The 24820-nt window shown below is 41.2% G+C and overlaps 1 protein-coding gene across 1 annotated transcript in view; it reads right to left on the reverse strand.

Moving 5' to 3' along the window:
* Positions 1-24820, reverse strand: part of LOC150081123 (succinyl-CoA:3-ketoacid coenzyme A transferase 1, mitochondrial-like) — an 82295-nt gene that overhangs the window by 19996 nt on the left and 37479 nt on the right. The window contains exons 9-10 of the mRNA XM_090380931.1: positions 20090-20207; positions 13398-13492 (exon numbers count right to left, since the gene is read on the reverse strand). Of these exons, the coding sequence (XP_090237057.1) occupies positions 13398-13492; positions 20090-20207 (213 nt within the window). The remainder of the gene's footprint in view (positions 1-13397; positions 13493-20089; positions 20208-24820) is intronic.

Raw genomic sequence — 24820 nt, forward strand, 5'->3', positions numbered from 1 at the left:
AAAGTGATTTCCAAGTGCTACTAAATTTGCTGGATATGAGTCCCAAAGAACATCTTTGGGATCAGGTGGGTCGATAGATCCGGCGTTTGGATCTCCCCACTAAGGAGTATCGCTGATCTATGTGAATTAATCCTGGCGATATAACGTTCAGAGCCCTTTTAGACATAACGTTCAGAGCCCATGCCTCGCTGTGTGGTGGCGGTACTGGTGGCGGTACTGGTGGCAAGAGGAAGACATATCTACTATTAGGTAGGTGCTGTAGTGTAAGTAAGTGTAAGTGTAAGTGTGTTTAGCGTCAAGCGGCACAAGGGGTTCCCCCCATCTCCGCGTAGTTTACATTGTGGGTGAACCAGTTGACTGGAAAAGCCAGAGATTTAAAAGTGTATGGACTTTGTATATGTGTGATGCCTTGTACCGTTGTTCATCTGGTCATTTAGCCGCTGGGCCCCTACTGAGGCCCAACGTTGCCCCACTTACGCCCCGTGGAGGCAGACCAGGAACCCAGTAGTCTGTTTCACTCTGGCAGGTCCTGCCACTTAATTTCCTGAGATTTCGGCGGCTAGGACCTTAAAAAAAAAAAAAAAAAGACAGAAACGCGTCGACGTAGGGGTAGAATCGCTTAGTTTTGCTAGGCCAAGGCTTAGTTTTGCTTAACATATCTAAATTACCTTATGGGCGTAAGGTAATTTAGATATGTTAAGTTTTTGGGTAGGGCTTTCGCTAGCGTATAGATAGAGGGGGGAGGCAGAAGGCTGGGGGGAGAAAGACAGAAATATGGGGCCAATAGTGGTGCTGTAGTGTTTGGACAGTGTGAGTATATATATCGTGGATATAACTTTCGTCTAATATATGATCTGTGGGAATAAAAACCTGATTTTCGGAGACCGCTGTTTGTTTTCTTTGCCGTAGCCGAGTGGTCAGGACGTAGCCGAGTGGTACACGCACCTTGAGTGACCGGGGTTCAAGCCCGTGACTGCTGAATACGGTACTCTTTCTTGTATTCTGTCTGTCTTGTGAACTCCTCTGACCGGTTTGGTCATCCCGGAGTATAAACAGAAAATTTATTTATTTATTATTCGGCAAGTTAGCTAAAGCTATGAGGTGCCATTGTATTATGTCCTTAAATTGTATGTTATTCGATGTTATTTTTAAGATCGGTTTGTCTGTTTTTGCTGGATGAAGCCGTTTCTGAGTAACAAAAGCCACACCTTTTCTGAGACTGACTAACTAGCCGCCATATCTTCCCCATAATGGATTTTAAAGAAACCCATAAAAATTTCTACTCAGGGGAATATTTCTCAATTTCGGTCGTTGAGGAAAATCTAACAACCATAATTGGTAAGTATTATCGTTAACATGAAATGAGATACTTTATGCGAATATTAATTGGTAGATTTTAGGAATCTTAAAAGTTGGATGGACAGATATCTGGGAAAAGGGGAGTGCACCTCTGCACCCACGCTACAATATGGCCCATTGAATAATTTACAGCTGGTTTTCCTCTTTCTGGAAAAGTCCGACACAATTTTTCGAAGAGATGAGCTTTTACTGACTGTTTCCCACTGAATGTAACTCCGTAAAAGATTCTTCCTTCTCTGACAGGATGTTCCCCTCAACTTCGATTGGTTCAACGGGAACCGATCGAAGACCATTTCCTATAGGTGTGAAAGCAGCAACACAATCCACTTGCTACCCGCGAGGGCGTGCTTTTCTACTGAGAAATAATTATTGTTAATATAGCCAAGTTTAGCTGTTCAATATGCTGCACAGATGGCGCTTCTGCAAATTTCGACCTGTTCTTTCTGTGCGTGAGTCGATAGTGGAAGAAGCTTATGTGAAATTTGTGTCTATGAGTTTTGCCGGAACCGCTTACAGTGAGATTTGAAATTTCAAGGTATGTCTTAAATCTCGTTCAGACTCTATAATTAATTCTCCTTTGTTGGAAGAAAATTCACGTTCTCTGTTGTAAATTTATTGTCAAACAGTTATACTTAATACAGCAAAAGAACAAAATAAAAACCTTTAAAAATATAAGAAAAACGTGCATTTATAATTCTGCCCAACGAGCAAGCCAGAATAAGGAAATAATGAAAATTCCCTGACTTCCATAAGCGGCTCTTCGTTTGTGATAATTTCACTAATAATGTTTCATGTCTGGTGATTTCTGAGAATAAATATAAGAAAAATAGCACTATTTCATATTGAGGAAACTTTAATACTTGCTGTAATGAAACGTGCGTTAATTAGGTGCCAGGCCTAGTGTAAGTTTATTCGTATAAACGTTTATACTAGTTGGTACAAACCAGCAACTTAATAACGAAAACTGAAAGCAAAATTTCGGATAATGCTTAGTTTTCAAAGTCTAATTTGCATAACTACTTGGTCTTGGCGCATTATAGCCTTAGTTGCTAATGCGCCAATAAAATTCAAACCAAACAAACAAGCATAACTACCCTGATATAATGCTAACCCTCGTTCAGAGTTTTTCTCCTTGCTGGTGAACTGACCCATTTCTTTCTTCAAGGAGTTGTTTTGAGCGACCAAGTAGGGAGGGCAACATGTCACCTGAAGAAAAGCATAATAATTTACATAACTGATTCGGCCTTGTTCCTCAAACAGCGGAGCATTTATTGGCTGTATAGTTTAACTCGCGTCAGCCTTACAGTTAACAAGCAGCCTTTTCGGGTTGAAAATAAAAACTGATAATGTTGACATCAACTTTCTCAATTGAAATGTTTATAACTTCCTTTTTTGTTTTCATTCTGGTATGATTTTTCTTGGGCTTAACGCATATTTATTTTGCAACATTAGCTTTCATTCAAATCATTTCATCGATCGTAAATTTTACTAAGAGTAATAAACAAAGCTTATAATTTTTTTTTTTTTTATGAAAACCCCAAACACGAGAGGTATTAGACTTTTAAGAGTAATAAAAAATAAATTTTACTAAGGAGTAAAATATCATACTTAGTTTTAATTAAAAAGCAAATCATTTTAACAGTAATCGAATTGTGAAACCGACAATTTTAAGTCGAATGTGGTTCGCCCATGGGAGTGCGAAGTGGTACAAGCGTTGAAGTTAACCGTGGTTCAAGTTCACATGGATGCTAATTACAGTAATGATTGTATTGTCATGTCAAAGGGGAGAAGAAAAAAAACCGGTTAGCCATACTTTAGAGAACTTTCTTAGGGGAGCACAAATCAAGAACACTATCATACACTGCACCATACACTGAGTCTGTCTTGTTGTTTGTATTTATTGACTTTTTGAATGATACAAAACACAAATAATTGACAAGTTTTTTACAATTCACAATAAATCAGTCTATATATCCTTGATCCTCTGCTCTACTTGTTCAACTCCATCCTCTCTCATAGTGTTTCCTGCATCCTGGAGCAAATACGCCCTCGCCCCACTACCAAAAGTTCAACTACCAAGCCAGCTGAAGCACTATATCCACTACATCCACGCTCTTAAAGCTACTGGAAAAAGTCCTCTTTCCGCATATAACACGCCATCTTCTTCCACAACCACCAAAGCAACTCCATTATGTTCTCCCTAATAGATCAACTGTCTCCAACCTTCTGGCAGTCCAAACGGAAATTCTAAATGCATTTGAGGCCAGATCAGAAATGGCGGTTGTTTATGCCGATATCGAAGCTGCCTTTGATAGCCTGAACATCTCAGCCCTTCTGAATCTCCTAACCAATTTCTTTCGGATCAAAAGTGACGTTTTCGCTTTTCTGCACTCCCTCTTCTGGAATAGAACAGTGTACCTCACTCATCGCAATCTCTCCTATACCCGATCCATCAATGCAAGTGTGCCACAAGGTGGCGTTTTATCGGGGTTACTTTTTACCGCCCTCCTTATTCCGTTTGTGTGTAACAGAGATGATGTCATTACCTACGCCGACGATATAAAGTTCCTAACGGAAATACCACCATCAGCCGACAGAGGAGTGATCACATCATAAATCTGTAATAACATCACAGCTTTCTCTAGCCATCTCAACCATTTCGGTCTTAAACTGAACACCCAAAAATCCGTTATTATGGTCTTTTCTCTGAAGAAGTTTCCCATATTCATACAACCCGCACTGCAGGGTGCAGTTATTCCAAGTGTAACTAAAAACAAAGATCTCTGTGTAACCTTCGACCCAAACCTTAGGTTCAACTGTCACATCGAATGTGTTCTACGCAAGATCAGCTGAATGCGCTGGATTGCCCATCAACATCTTCATAACACAGACGCAAGAACCACAATCAGATATTTGAAAACTGTTGTGTATCCTACCCTTCTGTATGCCTCTGAAATATGGGCCTCCGCAGTACCTTCTCTCATGAAGCCCATCCTCGCCAGTGAATAAGTGTAAAGTGTGTTTAGGGTCAAGCGGCACCAGGGGTTTCCCCCATCTCCGCGTAGGTTACATTGTATGTGAACCAGTTTACTGGAAAAGCCAGAGATTTAAAAGTGTATGGACTTTGTATATGTGTGATGCCTTGTACCGTTGTTCATCTGGTCATTTAGCCGCCAGACCTCTACTGAGGCCCGACGTTGCCCCACTTTCGCCCCGTGGAGGCAGACCAGGTATCCACTTGAATATAGTTCACTCTGGCAGGTCCTGCCACCTAATTTCCTGAGATTTCAGTGGCTAGGACCTAAAAAAAAAATAAAAATAAAATAAATAAAATAAAAAATAAAAATAAAATAAATAAAATAAAAATAAAAATAAAATAAAAAAAAAAAAAAATAAAATAAATAAATAAAATAAAATAAAAATAAATAAAAATAAATAAATAAAAATGTGATCACGTTGAGGAGGAAGTGCTAGGAGGTCAAAAGAAATGGTGGGCGAAATTGATTTTCACTTGTGGAATTTAGGTTGTGTGGGGCGTTCACTAGCGTGCAGGTAGAGTGGGGAGGGAGACTGAAGACTGGGGGGGAGATAGATAGAAGTATGGAGCCGATAGGGAAGACAACTCCAGTTTACAGTGGGGCATGCCCATGCCCCACCAGAAGGAAAAGAAGGGGTGGCGAGAAGGGGAGGTGACAGCAGGGCTGTCCCCTCATCCCCCACCAGGGACGGGTAGAAAGTAGGCCAGGCAAGGGAGCTGGCCTATTTGCCCACAGGGCATACATGTGGGGTGGCTTCAGTCGGGCGCCAAGGCGTCAGGGCTGCCCCATTTGGTATTCCCAGGAGTGGAGTGAAGATATCTCTGTCCAGGTTTTCAGTCCAGGTCTGTATGACATTTGTGCAGATCATGCTTCGTCTTTTATTAAGTAGTTACTCGTGGGATCCAGGTCCATCCACTAGTGGATATTCAGTAGGATAGGCTTCAGTCACAGTCAGGGAGGACTCCCGAAGGTCCGATTGTAGTCAATGCATTTGGTTAACAGTTCTCAAATGGAATCGGTGTCCTCCATCGGTCAGTATTTGGGAGAGTGCAGTTCAGGCACAGTCCAGTTTTATCTTGGTTCATCATTTGTTGTGATTGTTGTTGTATTTATCCTAGTTGTCCTAGATTTTCCGGCAAAGGAAGAGTCTGGCGTCTTACAAAGAGGCACTGAGCAAAGTTGGTTAGGGCATTGTAGGTTCCCTCGTCCTCCAGTAGGTAGTGCTCCTGATTTTTGGGGTTGAACTGGACTCGTGTGGTGAGGTGTCCACGCAGATCTTCGTACAGTTCACACTCGTGTAGCAGGTGGTCCCAGGTCTCGAGGGAACCACATGCGCAGGCTGGGTTATCTGTCAGTCCAAAGAGGTGTAGCTTGTGGCGGATAGTTCCATGTCCTGTGAGAAGGTAGGTGACGTGGAGACCAGGGCAGAGCCATGTCGGATATTTTGGGTACACCTTTTGCAAGTTCGGAAAGAACCTTCGCGTGATGTCTCCTTTGTCAGAAATCGTCCAGCGTTGTTGCCATATCGATGTCAAGTACGTTTGCAGCCTGTATTTCTCAACTTCACAGTTATTAGCCGGGTCCGTAGTGTGGTCCTGGAAGGTTGTGACTTTGCCACGTCTGAGTTGCTGAAGCATGCCATTGCGAATCACCTCAAGATCAAGAGGGAGAGCGCCCGTGATCACTTGTAGTGCATGAGTAGAGACTGTCTTGCATGCTCGGGTGAGGGTCAATAGGATGGGTCTATGTATGATATCCAGTCGTCTGCGGTTTACCGCTGTTGAGGCTTTGTGGAACCAGACGCCGGAGGCGTATGCGATTGCCGGGATAATGGCTGCTTTATAAAGGATCGCAAGTGTGCGCCTTTTCAGGCCCCATTCGCAACGTGTGACTCTGGCAAGCATGCCAGCGTATTTTTTCATCTTAGCCTGTATATATTTTAGGTGTGGGGTGAAAGACCGATTACGGTCCAGGATAACTCCCAGGTACTTTAGTTCTGTGACTAGCTTAATTGTCCTATTGTTGATTCTTATTTGCGGCGGTCTAGTTGGGGTTAGGTAGCCCTTAAGTAAGATGGATTTAGTCTTGGTGGCCGAAATGGTGAGCCGATGCCTTTCCGTCCATTCTTGCAGTGTGGTTACTGCTGCATTCGCGAGAGTTTCTAATTGGGCTCTTGAATCTGCAGTAAGGGCTAGGGATAGGTCGTCTGCATAGGCCAATGCCTGTACACCCCCTAAGTCGAGGGAGAGGAACTCGTCCAATACATAGTTCCACAGGAGGGGGCCTAATACTGAGCCCTGGGGGCATCCTCGGTGTATCTGTCGATCTACCTTGCAGTAAGGGGCCTGTACCAGGATCCGTCTGTTTGTTAGGTAGCTTCTTATGCAGCTGAATAGATTTGATGGCAGTTGGGCTGCCCTGAGTCTTGCGAGGACGCTCGGCCACCAGAGGGCGTCGAACGCCCCTGCAAAGTCAATAGAGATGAGGAGAAAGTATTTTTGTCGGCAGCTCTCCGCCATGTTAAGGATACATTCCAGTGCGTCGAGGGTTGAGTTTCCCGGTTTAAAGCCAAACTGTTTGTTTGCTGTTAAGCTAGCTGTGAGGTAGTGTGATTCAATCCTATGTCTGAGCAGCTGCTCCAACACTTTGCTGAGCACAGTCAGGAGTGCTATTGTCCGATAGGAGTCCGGCTTGTGCTGTGGTTTTGAAGGGTTTTTAAGGATCAATTTAATGTTTGCCACCTTCCAGTCCGTAGGGAACCAGCCTGAGTGGAGACAGTGGTTGTAAAGGTCCAGGAGCAGATTCGGGGTGTACTCAGCCACTTTCCTTACTATTTCCGGCTCGAGCATATCTAATCCTGGGGTTTTCCTGTTTCTTATCTTGTTAATAGCAATTTGTAGTTCTGCTTGGGTGAAGGGCTCCTCCGTCCTGGGGGATTTGTATGCATCGTTGGCTTGGCATAGCAGTTGCTGTTCAGGAGTGTTGTCTCCTTCAATGGATTTAAAAGTGGTGTCTAGTATATTGTTTACAGTATCGTGCCAGTTGTTGGTCATAGCACCCTGGGGAGTGATGGTGGAAGGGGTTACCTCCCCCCTTGGCAGCTTATTTGTGACTATCCGATAGATGATACTCCAGGGGTCAGAGTTGCCGACAGTAGAGACCAGATGCTCCCAGGACAGCTTTTTCCGCTGCCTGATCGTCGCAGTATAGGTGTTCCTGGCCTCCCTGTACTGTTGCCTGAGTGGTTCCACCTCAGGGGCCAGCCAGGTCCGTCTGGCTCTTTGGAAGGCGCGTCTCTTCTGGTTCATTTCTCTTCTTAAAATATCAAGTTCTTGCGACCACCACGGAACGGCTCCTGGCCGAGGGGTCCTTTTCCTGATTGCTTGATTAGCCGCATTTACAATGGCATTGGTGACAGCGCGTTGGTGTTGGTCCGGAGTTTGTTTGTGGAGCTGGTTGGATGGCAAGTTTTGTGCATTTCTAGTGATGGCTTCTTTGAATTTTCCCCAGTCTGCTTTGTTGACAGCATATCTATTCTGTTTGTAACAGTTTGTCTGAGTACGGTGGAGTGATCTATGCATAGTAAAGGTGATAGCCCTGTGGTCGGAGGAGGTCCAATCCTCCTGCACTTTCCAGTCATTGAGGTGACCGGCTAGGGATCTAGTTGCCATGGTGGCATCCAGTGTGGCCTCCCAGAGAGTTGAACTGAATGTTGGTAGATTATTAGAGCGATTTATGACAACAAAGCTGCTATTGGCCAGGAACTCCTCCATGTGTTGCCCATTTCTAGAGCCTCTACGCTCTGGGGTCTCACTGTGCCACAAAGGTGAGCGGCAGTTTAAGTCGGCGGATACAAGGATCTTGGCTCCTGCTAGTTCGGTTTGCACTTTATGCAGATATTGAATGTACGGGAGGATATCTGCTTCTGGACGACAGTACAGGGAAATGATGTAGAGTTCCCCTAGAGAAGTTATGATGTGTGCACAGGATGCCCACTCGTGACACAGGTGTGAGATCTTGGTGACAGTTATGTTGGGGTTTCGTACAACAACTGCAGCCCATGGGGTTGCTCCATCCATTTGGACAGTTTTATAGCTGGGTGGGTATCCTCGGACAGCACCTGCACAGGTATAAGGTTCTTGCAGCAGGAGAATGTCTAGATTTTCTTCTTCGGCCCTTTTCCTTATCTGTCCCGCTACAGCAATGGCTCGTTGTGCATTAAGTTGGAGGAATTTAATGCAGCTGTTGTTGTAACTTTTAGGAAGAGTCCCCATAATATATTCTTGATTGTTGGGCGCTTCTTGCTTTAATATATACCGGGCATTTGTTATCTCTGACTGAATGTGTGTGGGGGAGTTTTTGCCACTTGCAGTTTGCGCAGGCTGGGTCGCTTTGTTTATTTGGACAGTTTGCATAATTGTGCCCCTTCTCAGCACAGTGTCCGCAAGTTGGCTCCTGCTGGACGCACGTGTGGGTGGTGTGGCCGAATCGGCAACACCGGAAGCACTTTGGGACTGCGATGTGTTCCCTGAAGCGGTGGGAGCTCCAGTTTATATATATCCTCTCTTGTTTTTTTATCACCCTCCATGCCTCAGGGGCCAGTCCGACCACCCAGTTTATTGAGCTACCATTCCCGCTCTTGGTTTGGTGTTTAGGTACCAGTAGACTTGCGTAGTCTCTGTCTGGTAGATGTTGTTGGAGGTTTCTTGTGTATATCTCCTCGCAGATGGAAGTGGGGGTCAGATCCGGGTCTGTGCCGAATATAACAATTGAGGGACCTTTTTCTCTAGGCAGCTCAGCAGAGAGTCCGAGCGTCGGTATCTTGGCGTTATTTATAATCAAGTTGGCATCGTCTTTTGTTTCCGTCTCGATTATTACCCCAGTGTTACGAGTTTTCCTGATGGTTCTAATCTTGGCTGTTTTGAATTCTTGGGTCAGAGAGTCAATGACTTTCTTCTTGACCTCTTCGCTAGTTTTAAGAGTATCAGTAGTGGTTGGTTTAAGAACTACAAGATGTGGTGTAGGGAGCAGCGTCTTCCTGGGTGCAGACTTGGTGTTGGTGGTGTTTGTGAGAGCCATTGTTGTCGCAGTTTGATTCCTCAGCGCATCAGAATATGCCGGGGCGCGCTGTGGCATTTGGCTTGCCCCGCATTCCATATAGGCCTGTAGCCGTGTGGTAGCTCTCTCTCTGTCAAGGTGTTCATCATGTAAGATTGTCTCCATCTTGTGGAAGATTGTGACAATCTCAGATCTGAGTGCTGCTGACACTCTATTTGAGTTTTCCTTGAAAATGTTCTCAAGTGCGGTTTTCAGAAAGAGCGTCTTTTCGTATATGGTACCCTCCGGTATGGCAGGGTCGAGGGGTGAGTCCTGCTGTATGTCTTCTTTTTGGTCTTTTTGCGATGTGGCTATTTCTGGCTGTTCTTTAGTTTCTGTATGGGAACGTGTTTCCCGCCCCAATCTAGGGATCACTTGATTTCGATTTTTCCGCTTGGTTAGTTGCGATCCAGAACGGGAGTCCTCCTCTTCGTCCTGGGGTTCCACAATAACAGGGTCGTCACTCTGGCCCGGGGATTTATTGTGTTTTCCTGTTCTTCCTTCCATTTCACGAAATTCGGATAACCGGTACAGTTCGGATTATCGAATGTATGGTAGGATAGTAAGATAGGCCACTGAAAATGATGGCAAATGATACCCACCACAGGTTCGTGGCATATAGCCAAAAGATTAGCAATCAATGGTATATTTGGGCTGTTATACCATAATCTACCAATTTTCCAATAAGTCCTACTGAATCCGCCAGGGGGCGTAGCAGCTTTGCATATGCAAATGATACCCACCACAGGTTCGTGGCATATAGCCAAAAGATTAGCAATCAATGGTATATTTGGGCTGTTATACCATAATCTACCAATTTTCCAATAAGTCCTACTGAATCCGCCAGGGGGCGTAGCAGCTTTGCATATTCAAATTAATGTTCAGGACCATAACTAATCTAGATTTGCATAATTTAACACACAGCACAGCTAGTTCACTATGTAAATAGTTCAGCAAGCAATCAAATTAATAAATGTTAATCACTGCTAGAGTATAGGAAATTGTTCCCGAAAAATGCATTGGAAACAAGGCCGCTGCGTTTGACAAAATAAACTGTTGTGTTCCGTTAATTAATCGCCTTCAGATCGGAAGGTCACCACATCCCCAAATAAGGCTATTAGCAGGGAGGTACGATGGCACTCCTAACGCCTGCAAAAATAGGAATGTTTGACCTTGTGTTTTCCCGTCGTTGACTGTAAAGCTTTGTAGCTGAGAACTTTGACCTTGTGTCACACTGCAGCGGACAGAGTGTCTTAACACATATACATATCATATAGGAAAATTTCAAAATAAAAGGTTACCTGATGACAATCTGCATAATATAAGTTGAAGGACGAGAAGAACATCCAATACAGCATCTATTAGTATAAGTTTAGATTTCATAAACGGGAAGAAACTATTTAATTTTTTAAAAAGTTGAAGAGCATACAAATCACTTGTCAACACACTACACGCGCACGCGCTGTTCCCCCCCTCGCCAGTGAATACTGGATATTGAAGTGGGCAACCCAAAAACATCGACTCCCCCCCCCAACAGAGGACCACCTACATGGCCGACCAACTTCAAATCCCGCGGCTGCCTCAAATAATCGGCATGAGGAGAACTGTGACCACAGTCAAAATGCTGGTTGGCAAAATCAACTCCCCTGACTTCTGGGATATATGTCAGTGGCATGTTCCACTTCCTTCCCTAAGAGCCACCCCTCTTCTTCAGCTACAACGGAATAGGCTGAAGATCAGTGACAGATTCCTACCTGGCCAAGTACTTCCTACAATACAAGCCCTGCTAATGATCGGAGTTGACCTGAAGAAATTCGCTTCGGATCGCAATTACAGACGCTCGTTGGCTGAACTTGTTCCCCTTTTGTTTGGCCCCTGATGTCAACTCATACCGATATATCCACCTGCTATCTCCATTGAGGCGCACATCGGCGAACTGTTTCACAAGAAAATGCGATACTGAACATCAATTTGGCACTGTGAAATATGTGCTTTGTACATATGAACGTGTAAATATCTTGGTGTACTGTCTGCCTCAGAACCATGTACATACCTATTCAATGGTTAATGCAACGTTTTTAAGTTAATTTCATGTTATCTTTTTGTTATACTGTACATATTTTTATATTACCCTATATCATTGTCAAGCCTCTGACCTCCTGGCTGTGGCGGGCACATTATTGTATCTTTAGTGTACAATAAAGATTTTCTCTCTTTTCTCTCTCTAAATGTTCAAAAATCCCAGCGCAAACCTCAAAGCACTTTGCAACTCTGAGTGGCATGTGGTTTTCGTCTGACGAGTTAATACCGTGACGAGTGGCTTCATCGTCTTGGTGTTCCTTTATGAAGGCAGCAGTATCCAAAATGTGTGTCGAGCAATTCGTCTCTGGTATTCACCCTTTCTTTGTATATTGCGCTTTTCATCCATCCCCACAAACAATGTCTGGCCAATGAACGGGACCAGCGCGGCCGATCCATCGTTCAGGGAAAGTTCGATTGTATCACAAGATAATGTGAAGGAGCTCCATCATGCTGCAAGAGAACATCCTTCAGTGAAGTTCGTTTGGCAGAAATCTCAGGTAAATGGACCTCGTATTGTAAATACAACAGACCCAATCAACTTATTTGTCTATGATACCGCAACCATACGTTTAAAAAAATAAAAAAAATCACACCATTCCCTCCAAATGCCTGTCCAGTTCCTCCTTAAATTTATTTAACCTATCAACTTCCACAACAGTTTGTTCCATGTGGTTTTCGTCTGGCGGGTGTTGTCGAGTGGCTTCATTAGTGGAATTAATCGGCGATTAGCATTTACCCACCGCTGGACTAAATTCCAATCTGTGCGTGCGCATGTTCATTTACGTATGCGCGTGCACATGTCCATTATGGTATGCGCTTGCGCATGTCCATTTACGTATGCGCGTGCTCATGTCCATTTACGTATGCGCGTGGCATGTTCATTTTGATATGGCACCTTGCGTGGCATGTCCATATGGCACCTTGGTTCTTGCTTCCTACCCAAATTGGGTTAGCCTGTCTTTGGGTGCATTTTGGTATGGGCGTGCGCATACCAGAAGTCAGACTAACTGATCTGTATCCTTACCATTAAGAAAATACTGCACGAGTAGGATGCCGAAAACGATGAATAAGATAGGATGCTGTATAGTTACCTATTTCACTCTTAGAACCATCAAGCACCAGCGTTCTCCAGTCCATAGATATCTCTTCCGAGTCCATTGATGCTCCGAATCTCAATGGTTCAATGCACTCTCTGGTTGTCTCTCTCAAGAATACAGTACTGGATATATGCTATACAAATTATGCTGTACTGTGTACGGTATATTTTTGTTTTACTTTACAATAATTTACTGTACTTTTCCATGGGTTGTACACTACTTTTCTTTCGGGGGAAAAACAAAAACGAAAATTCCAAGGTCCCGATGTTGCTTGATTTGGGAAGTTCGACTGTACATTGTTTTTGACCTTTTGAATAGTTGGTTAACTTTTCGGGGCTATTCCGAAATCGAGTAAATCCCAGGATTTACTCGATTTCGGAATAGCATTGGTAAAAGGTCCTTCAATTTATCACACTAAAGTACTGTACATATATTAAGCGCTCGAATATAATGAAGATGGAAATTTTGAGGTTAACAGGAGAAATATCCCCACCCCATGCCGTTACGTCATTACGAAGTAATGACCTAACACAATAACTGGCTACATTATTAACTACACAGCAAAGTCCAGAAGCGGATCAGGTTATTGGGAACTTTCTTTTTAAAGGCTTGTGTTTCCAATGGTAATAGCATAATACAAATTAGCTATATGTACAATTCATTAAGAAAGTAAAGTTTATTTCAGATAATTCTGCGGAGTAAATTTTAGGAAAATCGCACTTACCACTCCAAGAAGACCGTTTTCACTATGTACGATGGCAGTCGTACCTTTGGGGATGAAATTGCTTGCAAGAACTGGTATGCCAACTCCGAGGTTTACTAATATTTTGTAAAAGAAATTACAAGCAACCACATAATTCAATGAGAATACTTATAAGATTCCGAATTATTCGAAAGCAAATATCTAAGAAAACATAGATAATGTACTTAAAAGGATGGGGATAAATCTTCCCCCCCCCCATTCTTTCTGTACTGTATAATTATTTCTACATATAATAAAGCCTTTCATGGAGTTTTAGAGTTTAGAGAAGATAACCACAGTGACCCGTATCTGGCCAGTATACAAGTTATCTCACTTGTGTGGCGCCTCCGTAGCCAGGTGGGCAGGAGCAGCATTGCATAGCACGCGCTTCTTGATTAGACCGGGGTTCGAGAATGCGGAAAGGTCAGGTAATGACCACCGCATATTCCCCGAGCAATATGGCCTTATTGCTAATGCTCCTAAAAACCAAATAACAACAACATCTCACTTGTGGATTACTTTTTTTTTTTTTTTTAGCTAAACTGTGAGTTGGGTACGGCTGCAACGTGAACTCTTTTCAAATCTTCAAACCACACCTTGCTATAAGAAATACCTACTGCTACAGAATTCAAGGATTTTCTGAAGGAGTGTAAAGCAGTTTTTTGGGACTCACTGTTTTAATATCATGCAGCAATTAAAAAAATTCTCATTTTATTAATGGGGCTGTAGCTTCCAAGTGGAATTTTTCGGAATAGCATTGGTAAAAGGTCCTTCAAATTATCACACTAAAGTACTGTACGTATATTAAGCGCTCGAATATAATGAAGATGGAAATTTTGTGAGGTTAACAGGAGAAATATCCCCACCCCATGCCGTTGTTTAAAAATCTACAAAGTAATGACCTAACACAATAACTGGCAACATTATTAACTACACAGCAAAGATCCAGAAGCGGATCAAGTTGTTGGGAACTTTCTTTTTCCATTGGCGTTAGCCATTTCACGGTTTGTTTGCGACAGATATTCACGACAGAACTTTCACTGTTTATTTATTTGTTAGCTGGTTCAGTTAAGTTTCGTCAGTCCTTCCCCCCCGATCTTCACTCAAAAATAAAGATTAATGCATAAAGATAGTTCTGTAGTCTACAACAAACTGTAGTGAAATATGAGACAACAAAATCACACTTAAAACGCTGATCACGAACGACTTCAGCAATGAAATAAGTTGCAATGCCTTGATGTACTGCATCAGGCGACGTTCATTTATGTCACCCTCCTGCGTGCTATATATGAAGGGGTGGTCAAAAAGTTCTGAGAACAACGTATGTAAAATGGTATTATTATTAATAGATTATAGAACTGGTTATTTTAAAAATTGAAAAATTGTCATGAAAAAATTGGCATGAAAAAATTGTCAATATAAAAAATGACTATCTCAGCATCGTCCATAATCAAATTTTTGAACAAAGCGGGGCAGAAATGCCAAATGAATCGACAAAAGAATGACCAGAGTCATATGTCAGAGTGTTTGGGGAAGTATCACCCAGTTATGCAACTATTGTAGGATGGTCGGCAGAGTTCAAAAGAAGATGAGTCAGTTGAGAACGATCCAAGATCAACCGAAGTATTCATTTCTGAAACAGGTGCCATCATTGAAGAAAAAAAAAAAATTAGAAAAACAGAATTAATGTCTAAACTTGAAAAAAAAGTACTAATATTTTCCATGGAAGCAATTGAACAACAACTGCTTCCATGGAAAATAAGCTCTACCTAACCTGCCACTCTCATCCCACTGATAGTCTCGCTACGATCCGAATTTCCAAGCAACAACTGATGCAGGCCATTAATACTCTCCCTCTCACAGCAACCACCGGAGACGATGGCATCCCCCAGTTCATAATCAAATGCTTAAGCGTCTTCCTCATCGATTCACTCCTCAACCTATATAACAGATGCCTCGAAGGTCATTTCTTTCCACCCCAGTGGAGCAAGTACTCCGTCCGGCCCCTTGCTAAGGACCAACAATCGACGCTCCCAAGCCAATATAGGCCCATCACTTACGCCTCTGTGTGCATTATAGCCTAAGTTGCTGATGCACTAACAAATTTAACAACAACAATTTGCGTCTCTGTATTGCTAAAAATTCTGGAGAAAGTACTGCTACCGTCTGTCACCCATCAAATTCTCCGTGACAGTCCTCAGCAAATACACTATGGGATATCAGGAAGGTCAACTGTAACTAACCTTGCAACAACCACACTGCACATCTTAGAAGCCTTTGAACAAAGACAGGATTTGTCATAGTCTCTGACAGGGAATATCGGAACGGACATATGGACAAGTACCACCTTTGAGGCGAAAGGAATCGTACAGCGAATAATTTGGGCAACTGAGATGAACAGTAGTTGAATCAACCGATAACTGAGATTCTGTCAGAAAAAGTACATGGGGTTTGGAAGACTGCAAGTGGAAATGGACATCGTTGAGATTAGAATTGAGACCACGTATATTTTGTGAAATGAATTAGGAAGTGTTTTGGAGGTTTAGATCTTTTTGCAGATAAGCTTACTCTATTAATTTGACAATTCATGGTGTATTCAATGGTAAGAAAAAGTGGGTGGGACATGCTGTATGAAGTAATGAAATTTTTGGATACGGGTCCACATGGTAAGAATATACCCAGATCCTTGACATAACATGGCCTCGACGATGCCCCCCCCCGCATACACAGTACTCGGACTCCCTCCAGTCACTATCTGGCAGAGTAGAGGTAGCAAGATTATACACTAGCTGATCCAGAAGCCTCCTGGAGAGTTACCAATAGGATCGGTCCGGTGTACTAACCAGCGGCCGGCCTGCGAACACCGTTTTAGAGCTGTACCCTCGAAATATAAGGAATATTGGATCTCCTCAGGATGTTCATCATAACCTCAAAAGTCATCAATCATACTGCATGATGGAAAACAATACTGTATGCTTTAGAGTTATGGGGCTCGGCTGCCGAATCCAACATTGAAAGGATGTTCTCTGCCGAATTCTGGCCTCTAAAATGGGCTATCACCAAATTCCACCTTCCCGCAGTTCTCAGATCAACGCAGTTAGCAGATCCTTCAACTACCTAGGCTCCGATCCTATATCTGAGAAAGAAGGCTGCTGTTCACCATCAAGATGGCCACCGGTAAAATTACAGAGCCGAACTTCTGCGATCACTGCACTTGGCGTATTCCTACCCCTTATCTGCGGTCTTCAACACAGCTGCTAGCAAACTATAACCTGCTAATACTAACCGGCAGATTCCTGCCAAAGCAAATGCTGCCCTCACTGCAAGCCATCGACGAGGATCTCCAAGAAGTGATCAACAATAAGAAATACAGGAAGGGAATCCTCGTCGAACTGAAAATGTTTAACTGTGCTTTGTTGCCTTTCAATAATCTGATGTAACATATGTTTTTCTCATGTGTATCTCTTTTGTAAATATGTATTGTAAACTCCTGGCACCACCATGTCGCGGGACTAATTGTATGTATATCATGCTGCAATTAAAGATTCTATAATATATGAGCCTTTGGAAATGTTCAAAATTCGTGGAAGATGGGTTTCCAGAAACTTTTCCATCCATGACAAGCACCAGAGAGTCGTCGAAAGAAAAATTAAAATTAATTCCTGCCAATCAGCTTTTTATCCATAAAAGCTGCTCCATTATTTTTGTGATCTTGAATCCAAATTAGAAAGCAGGCAGTGGAAACACGAGATATCTACAAATCCCAAAAATGTTTCGAACCAAACCAGCTGGAAAAGTGTTGGGAAAAAAGATGAGGAAAGTTGGGTCATCGGGTTTTGCTTCTCCAAGGCAGTGTACCGCATCCCTGGTCACACAGGCTAAAATTGATAATGTGCATTTGAACGATTAAATCAGTTAATTGTTCAATTATTTAATCAATCAGAAACCTCATTTTAAAGATGATGAAGAGCTAAAAGTAGCTTTCATAGTCTGCTTTGATGCCCAACCTGAAAGATTTTTGAAGGATATTACAGATGAGGATAATACAATAGTGCGATAAATTTCTGGCTGAATACATAATAAAATACAGTATTTTGTGCCTGTCTTTTAGAACTTTTTGACCACTCAAAAATCCAGTCTTTTTGATTAGCCTTTGTATTTACACATCCACACACAAAATACAACAGTGACTGTTTTGCCTGAATATAAATATTTTCAAAACTGGAAACTTCGTTTTAATGCACACATGATAATTAATATAATAAATAATAGTAAATAAATATCATCATTATTTAAAAAAAATTAAATAAGAAATAAATTAATAAATCAATACATGATTCTTCCTCTTGGGCAATTTTTGCTGGCAACCAGCAGAAATCGCACAAGGGGGAGTTATTTGAACTTCTTGAGAATAAAGTATTCCCTAAAATGCCCTAAATGAAGCAAAATGACCAAGCCGTACAACCGCGTGTTCAGAAACTCCCATAAAAAATCGAAAGAGAAAGTTTGCATTGCTCTTTGTCAATGCCTGTAGTTCAACTGCTGATCTGTCCCTCATTTTGTTCAGAAGTAAATCTGTTGAACCGCGAGGTTTACTAAGAGGTTTATCCTTTAAGTTTACCAGTTCGGTGACTGAGTTCGATCATTACCCATGATAAATATATATTTATTGCTTTTTTTTTAATTAAAAAAAAAAAATTTTTTTTTCTGCATCTTTATTGTACAAATTTTCTTTCCCTTTATAGTATTTCAGTATAGTATTTCGCTTTCCCTTTATAGTATTTCGCCATAACAGCTGGAGAATGAAAAAGACCTGGGGATAATTGTTCAGTCAGATATGAAGTTTTCTGAGTAGTGCAGACAGACTGCAAGAGTAGCTTTTGGGGTTTTGTCAATGATATATGGGAAGTTTGCTTGCAGGGATAAGGATGCGATTATCCCCTTGTATAAGGCAGTGATGACGCCACACCTTGAGTACAGCGTCATTTTAGGAAAGATGTTGAGTTATTAGAACGAGTACAGAGAAGGGCAACGAGATTAGTGAGCGGAACAAAGGCTTAAGTTCTGCAAATTGCAGCGTCTGGAGACTAGGCACCTGCCAGGTGATCTGATTGAGGTGTATAAGGCCTGAATGGGTTGAGCAAGCTAAGAACCCGAGGGAGCATAAATTCAAATTGAAGAAAGACAGTTTATGCGGAAATTTGTCTTTGGTCAGCGGTTGGTTAATTGCTGGAACAAACTTCCTCCATCTGTTGTGAAAGTTGACAACTTAAATAAATTCAAGGCCGAACTAGACAAACTTTTTGAGTGAATGGATGGGTGAAACGGGAATTTTTTTTTTTTTTGACTGGAATTACCTCGTTTTCAGAAACCTTCCGTTTTCTTCCAAGGGGGGGGGACGGAATAGGGGTCGTACGGCTTGGTCATTTTGTTTCATTAAAGGAACATTTCGACTTCACATTTTAAATAAATCGGAGATGACGCGATCGTGCACCCTTACAAGTTTTCATGCCTCCACAGGAAGAAATGAAAACACGAGATCCCAGTTACCTAGCTGGCCAGGCTTGTGGGCAGTCACGGCCGATCCAACGATTAGGGTGATGTCCGTTACCCTAATCGTTGAATTAAGGTAAATGTCCATTCGAGTATTCTGTTACTGTCGACTGGCACGCTACAAGGAGGATATGAAAACTCAACTTGAAGTGATCTGGAGAATAAGATGAATACTCAAATACCGCTTTAGTATCAAAATTACTTACAGCCTTCCGAAATTTAACTGTCGTTTCGCAAAACACCCTATATATACTCACGGATGAAAACATAATCAGGGCCGATTCGGGACGTCGGTATATTGTCATGACTTGGGGTCGACCTTCGGTTATTAATTCTTTAAAAGTGCATTTTCTATGGTTTAGGAGCGGGCACAGAAGCAGTAATATTAGGTCTTGTCGGAACATTTTAAAAATGTTATGGGCCGCCACTTACATATCATCGAGTAGATAATTTTCTAACGTCGCTATTTATACCGGGTCATTCAAAATTCTCGCAACCTAAAATTTAGATCGAAAATCGAACACTTGGATTTCCAATAAGCAATTTTTTTGAAAAGCTCATCGGTGGCAACACTATAACTCCGCATACAGAACTGTGGATGCACTTACATAAACTCATCCACACTGATTTCTTCGTGTCGAAGTCACCATGACATAATTATCACTCATCTGAACGCGTGTTTATAATTGAGCTTTACCTTTGTTCGAATAGTATGTGATGACCAAAGCTGAATTCGAGAAAAATATTCCGTTTCACCAGTACAAATAAATCAACAATTTCGCGATTAGTAAACAGTAAGAACTCCAACCCGGTGGCAACACTGTATAATTCCGCATGCAACTGTGGATGCACTTACATGAACTCCATTTCATATTCATGCAATGAAGGAAAAAATAAATTTTAATTACTTTAATTCTTATTTTTGCATAAAGAACGTGACAGTTTCCTTCTTTTCATCTGTTTAAGATTTCCGATGTATTCTGTGCATTCAAAGAAAAGGAAGCGGCGGTTGTTCTAAATTTCTCCACAGATCTGGTTAAGTTGTTAATCACCAGTTTAGCCAGATATCTGGAGAAATCGTCAGCCCAAAATCATGAACAAAATGAACAATAAAAGGATACCATACATTCCATCTTGAATTTCTAATACCGCTCGCCGAATAATTTTTTCCCTTTTCTGATCTCTGGTGCTCAGCGGAGTTTCGGGTTTATTGTGTGCTTTATTATTCAGTTTTGGCTTCTGGAAAAAAAAAAAAAAAAAAATGTAACACCAGTTGCCACACAAAATAAAAATTATAATAAAAATAGTATGAATGCGATTATATTTAATTCAGTTCCATTGTTATAATTATTAATATAACTAATATTTAACTAATTCATAGATACAACAGAAAAACAAATTTAGTGCTTTATGCTCGAAATTTGTTTTTCTTGTTTTTTTATAAACAAGGCATAAAAAAACTTATTTCAATTTTAAGAAAATTGAAATCAGTTTTTTGGTACGGTGGGCAAATTACTGCGCATTTCATTTTATAGTATACGAAATAAAGGAAATGTAGTGTAAAACGAAATGAGATGTTTTCTGATAACCAACAATCTCTCCTATCGTGCTAGTATGCCAGCGATCTTTGTACCGCTTTTCCATCACGGTAATGTACTAACAAGAGCATCCTTGAACATCATAACATATCTAAATTTAGAGGGAATAAACTGAGATAGGAATGAAGAAAAAGAATTTTCAAAGAGATATTTGGCAGCCCATATCTTTATAACGTTGCAGTAAAGTTTACACCAGTGATTCATAATTATTTTCTTTCCTTCTTCCAAGATATCCATGTGCAATTGCTTTAGACGATCGCCAAGCTGCTAGTTCAGTATCCTTTGGCTTTGTTTCAAATACATCTCCGAGGAGTTCTTTTATTTGAGGCCCACTGAAAATTACTTCTTTCAGTTTTGCATCTCTTAAATTCATTTCTGCATCTGTTAAATCCACTTCCTTTATGCAACAGAATCTATTTCCTTTGTTCATAATACAATTAATTTATTCCACTTTATTCGGATCCTTAACAAAATTCTTCAGTTAATCCAAACTTCATATGCCAAGGCAAGAACTTTTTTAGTTCCATCAGTGGAACATATATGTATTACTTCTATCTCGTAAAAATTCCTCTTCCTTTTCTCACTGCTGCACTTTTATTTATTTCGAATGCATTGTGTGCTTGTGCATTGTGTGTTTTATTTATTTCGAATGCAAAGATGTGTGCACAAAATTTACAAAATAAAATTACATTTGTAAGTTGTAATTTAAAAAAAAAATCATTAATTAGAAATATCTGAGATGAATAATAAATAAAATAGGACAGCTAAATAATAAGAATTAACAGGTAATTAATACGAAAAAACAATAGGAATTAAACTATTCCAAAGTTTAAAGTAAATAAAGCCATTGTAATGCCTCATTGGTACAATTATGCAGAGTAGTGATTTCTCCTGGGAGGCCCTGCCGGAAGGTGCAGGTATATGTGAAGCGTCCTCTACAGTCCACAAGCACAGAGGCGCCTCCATAGCCTAGTGGGCAGGAGCAGCAGTGCGTAGCACATGCTTCTTGATTAGACCAGGCTTCGAGCCCGTGACCACCAAATACGGAGGATGCGGAAAGGTCAGGGAATGACCACCGCATATCCCCGGAGCAATATGGCCTTAGTTGCTAATGCTCCTAAAAACCAAATAAACAACAAACAAGCACAGATGGGAGAATCCCTGAAGCCCCCATCTATGTTCTGATTTGGCACACGTAACACAATCACTTCTAAAGTGGTTTATCTTCTTCCATAAATCTCTGGGAAGGTCAAAACCTGCTACGGGTTTGTCCACTCTATCAATAAGATGGGAGTTGGGAATCTGATTAGCATTAAGATCCCATTCCTGCTGCCAAGCAACATGGGTTAGGGTATCCTGCTCAAATAGTGAAGGATCACTCCAGGTCGAGTGCCTGCTGTTTAATCGTTGTGCATTCCAGATTTCATCGTGCAGAGGTACGACATCTCCTGGTTTGGATATACTGCAGCTGTTTAACTGTCTTTTCCTGTCTTCGGAGATGAGGAGGGGCGATGTTTGAAAGGACTGGCAACTACTCAATTTTGGTAGGCATAATTGTGCCAGTGATATTTCTCATAGTTTGGTTTAGTTGGGTGTGTCAACGAAGTTTGTATGGGCAGAATTTTGCAAACTGGACAGCAATACTCTGCAATGGAATATCAAAGTTAAAGGCCGGAAGTTCTTCAAGTTATTATTGTTAACAGCTACAAAACAGCAAACAAACGTGCCTGAGGGTGCAGCTACAAAGCATTATTACACAACTTCAAAGCAGAAGCTTGGAGTATACATTTCCCAAAGTAAAGAGAAAAGTAAATGTACATAAGAAGACTAGTGAATTGAAATGCACAGATAAAATAAAATAAAACTAAATAAATAAAAGTAGGACTCATCCGTCCTATTTAAGTGAACAGGTAGAAGTAAGGCAGAGCACTGGTATTTCTTCACATACATTACACAATCAGAGTCTTAGAACTTGCAAGAAGAGTCCATTTTAAGTCAGGTAACGGATGAGGTTAGCAATTTCAGTTGCCTCTTGAAGTGTCCGGGGGTGTCAAATATCTCCATATTTGCGTTGTTCATTGATCTTGCAGTCCTGTTGTAGAAGTTGTAGTATCCATAATTTGTTCTCGCATAGGATAGTTTCAGCAGTGGATGGTTTCTTAACGCTCTTGTTGGAATGTTGAAAGTTATTTGTGAGACGAGATGAGGGCAATTCAGGGTAACATTTAACACCTGGTTAAGAAGGAATAAGTCGGCTTTACTCTTCTTTTTTCCAGCCTTTCGAGTCCAAAGAATACACACCACTCTTGGTAGGATTTCTCATTGTATTCAAGGCCACTTTTAAAGCAGACGTACTGGATTGCTCTTTTTTGAATACTGTATTTTCAATTTCTAATTTTTGGTAAGCAACACATGGGGACCAGACCTGTAAGGCAAATTCTAGAGCTGGCCTAACATAGATTTTGTAAAGAAAGATGAAAAGTGCCAACTGATTGAAGTCTCGGTTAATTATTTTCAGGAAACCTAGTTTTTTGCTAGCTGCCTTCACAATGTTAGAGACATGGACATCAAAGGAAAATGATTCTTTAATAAAGATACATAAAATTTTGGCTGTACTGACTTTTTTGATTGCCTTGTTGTTGATACAATAAGAAAAATTAAGTTTGTTTTTATTGTGTGCATTAGCAAAGCTCATCAGCTCACACTTGTTTTCATTGACTGCCATTTTGTTTTCCTTCAGCCACAGAATAACTCGTTGAAGAGCTTAGTTTAGGATGATGCAGTCATTGGTACTGCGAATTGCTTTATAGATTTTTATGTCGTCTGCAAATATGTTGATTTTGATAGTCTCCAAGGGTGCTTGGCAGGTCGTTGATGTAGATAAGAAATAATAGCGGGCCTAAGGATGAACCCTGTGGGACACCAATTTCAGGCTTGAAAGGATATGAGGTTTTACCTTTAAATGTCACGGACATTGCTCTACCTACCAAGTAGTTTTCAATCCAGTTTACTGCCTCTCCTCTGAGACCATAGTGATGCAGTTTGTTGATTAGTCTCTGATGGACTACTTTGTCGAAGGCTCTGCTTAAATCAAGGAAGATGGAATCGACTTGTTTCTTTCGTCAAGCGCCTGGGATAAATTCGAAACAAACGAAATCATATCTTTGCGGGTGGAACGACCTTTGATAAATCCGTGGGAGTAATCTAACAAATTAAATTTCATAAAGTTAAACAGCTGCTTCATTACAATGGATTCAATTGTCTTTGAGAGTGTATTCAATTGACAAACTGGTCTGTAATTGTTGGTTGAGGATGGGTCTCCTTTTTTGTAAAGAGGGGTAACAAAGGCCTTTTTCATTTGAGCTGGATAGATTCCACTCTCAAATACCAATTTTATTAAGTGAAGTAATGGCTTACAAGTGTGGTTCCACATTTTTTCCATAAGACAGTAGGGATACCGTCCGGGCCTCGTGTATGAATGCCTTTTTCATACTGTGGATTTGTGCTCAATAATTCTGCTTGGTTGATTTCGAATGCTGTTAGTGTATCAATGTAGTTGAGAGGAAACTTTTCGTTACCTTCCATCCCGTCATCTGCTGTATCTGTTTTGTAAATTTCTTCAAAGCTGCTAGCAAGGTAGTCTGCCTCAGACAAAGATGACAATTCACGTATGGGCATTAGCTCCCCTTCTTGATCCGGAAAGCATACTCAATAAGTTATTTCTTGTACGGAGTTTGTCTCTCACTTATAACAAGTGATGTTTCTAGGTCACAGTAATTCCAAGATAAGTTGGATATTTGTCATGTCTTAAACGATGTTTGTCTAAATGGATGTTCAATTCTTTTTGGTTTGCTGCATGGTATAAATGAAAACAGGACGTGACAGTTTTGGGGATGTTTGGTATTAAACGCCACCTGTTAGAGTAATCAGTAATATCTTTCAGGTCGTAGTTAAGATGTTCGATAGTTTGAAAGCTCTGACTTCTATATGCCAGACTTCTATATACACTGAGTGATCACTGAATTATGACCACCCGTATGAAAAATGAATGCGACCCGTTGACCACGTGAGGTACGAGGGTGCGGAGTTAGTCGACCTACGTAGCATAGATAATGTGTCAGTGGTTCAGTAGTAGTAAAATTCGGAGCGTGATGGGTAAAAGGAAGGATTTATCGGACTTTGATCAAGGACAGATTGTGAGTGCTCGACGAGCTGGTGCCTCGATTTCCGAAACGGCTGAACTGGGGTGGTGTT

Source organism: Mastigoproctus giganteus, chromosome 9 (assembly GCF_048544385.1).
Source record: "Mastigoproctus giganteus isolate SK-2022 chromosome 9, ASM4854438v1, whole genome shotgun sequence".
NCBI lineage: Eukaryota > Metazoa > Arthropoda > Arachnida > Uropygi > Thelyphonidae > Mastigoproctus > Mastigoproctus giganteus.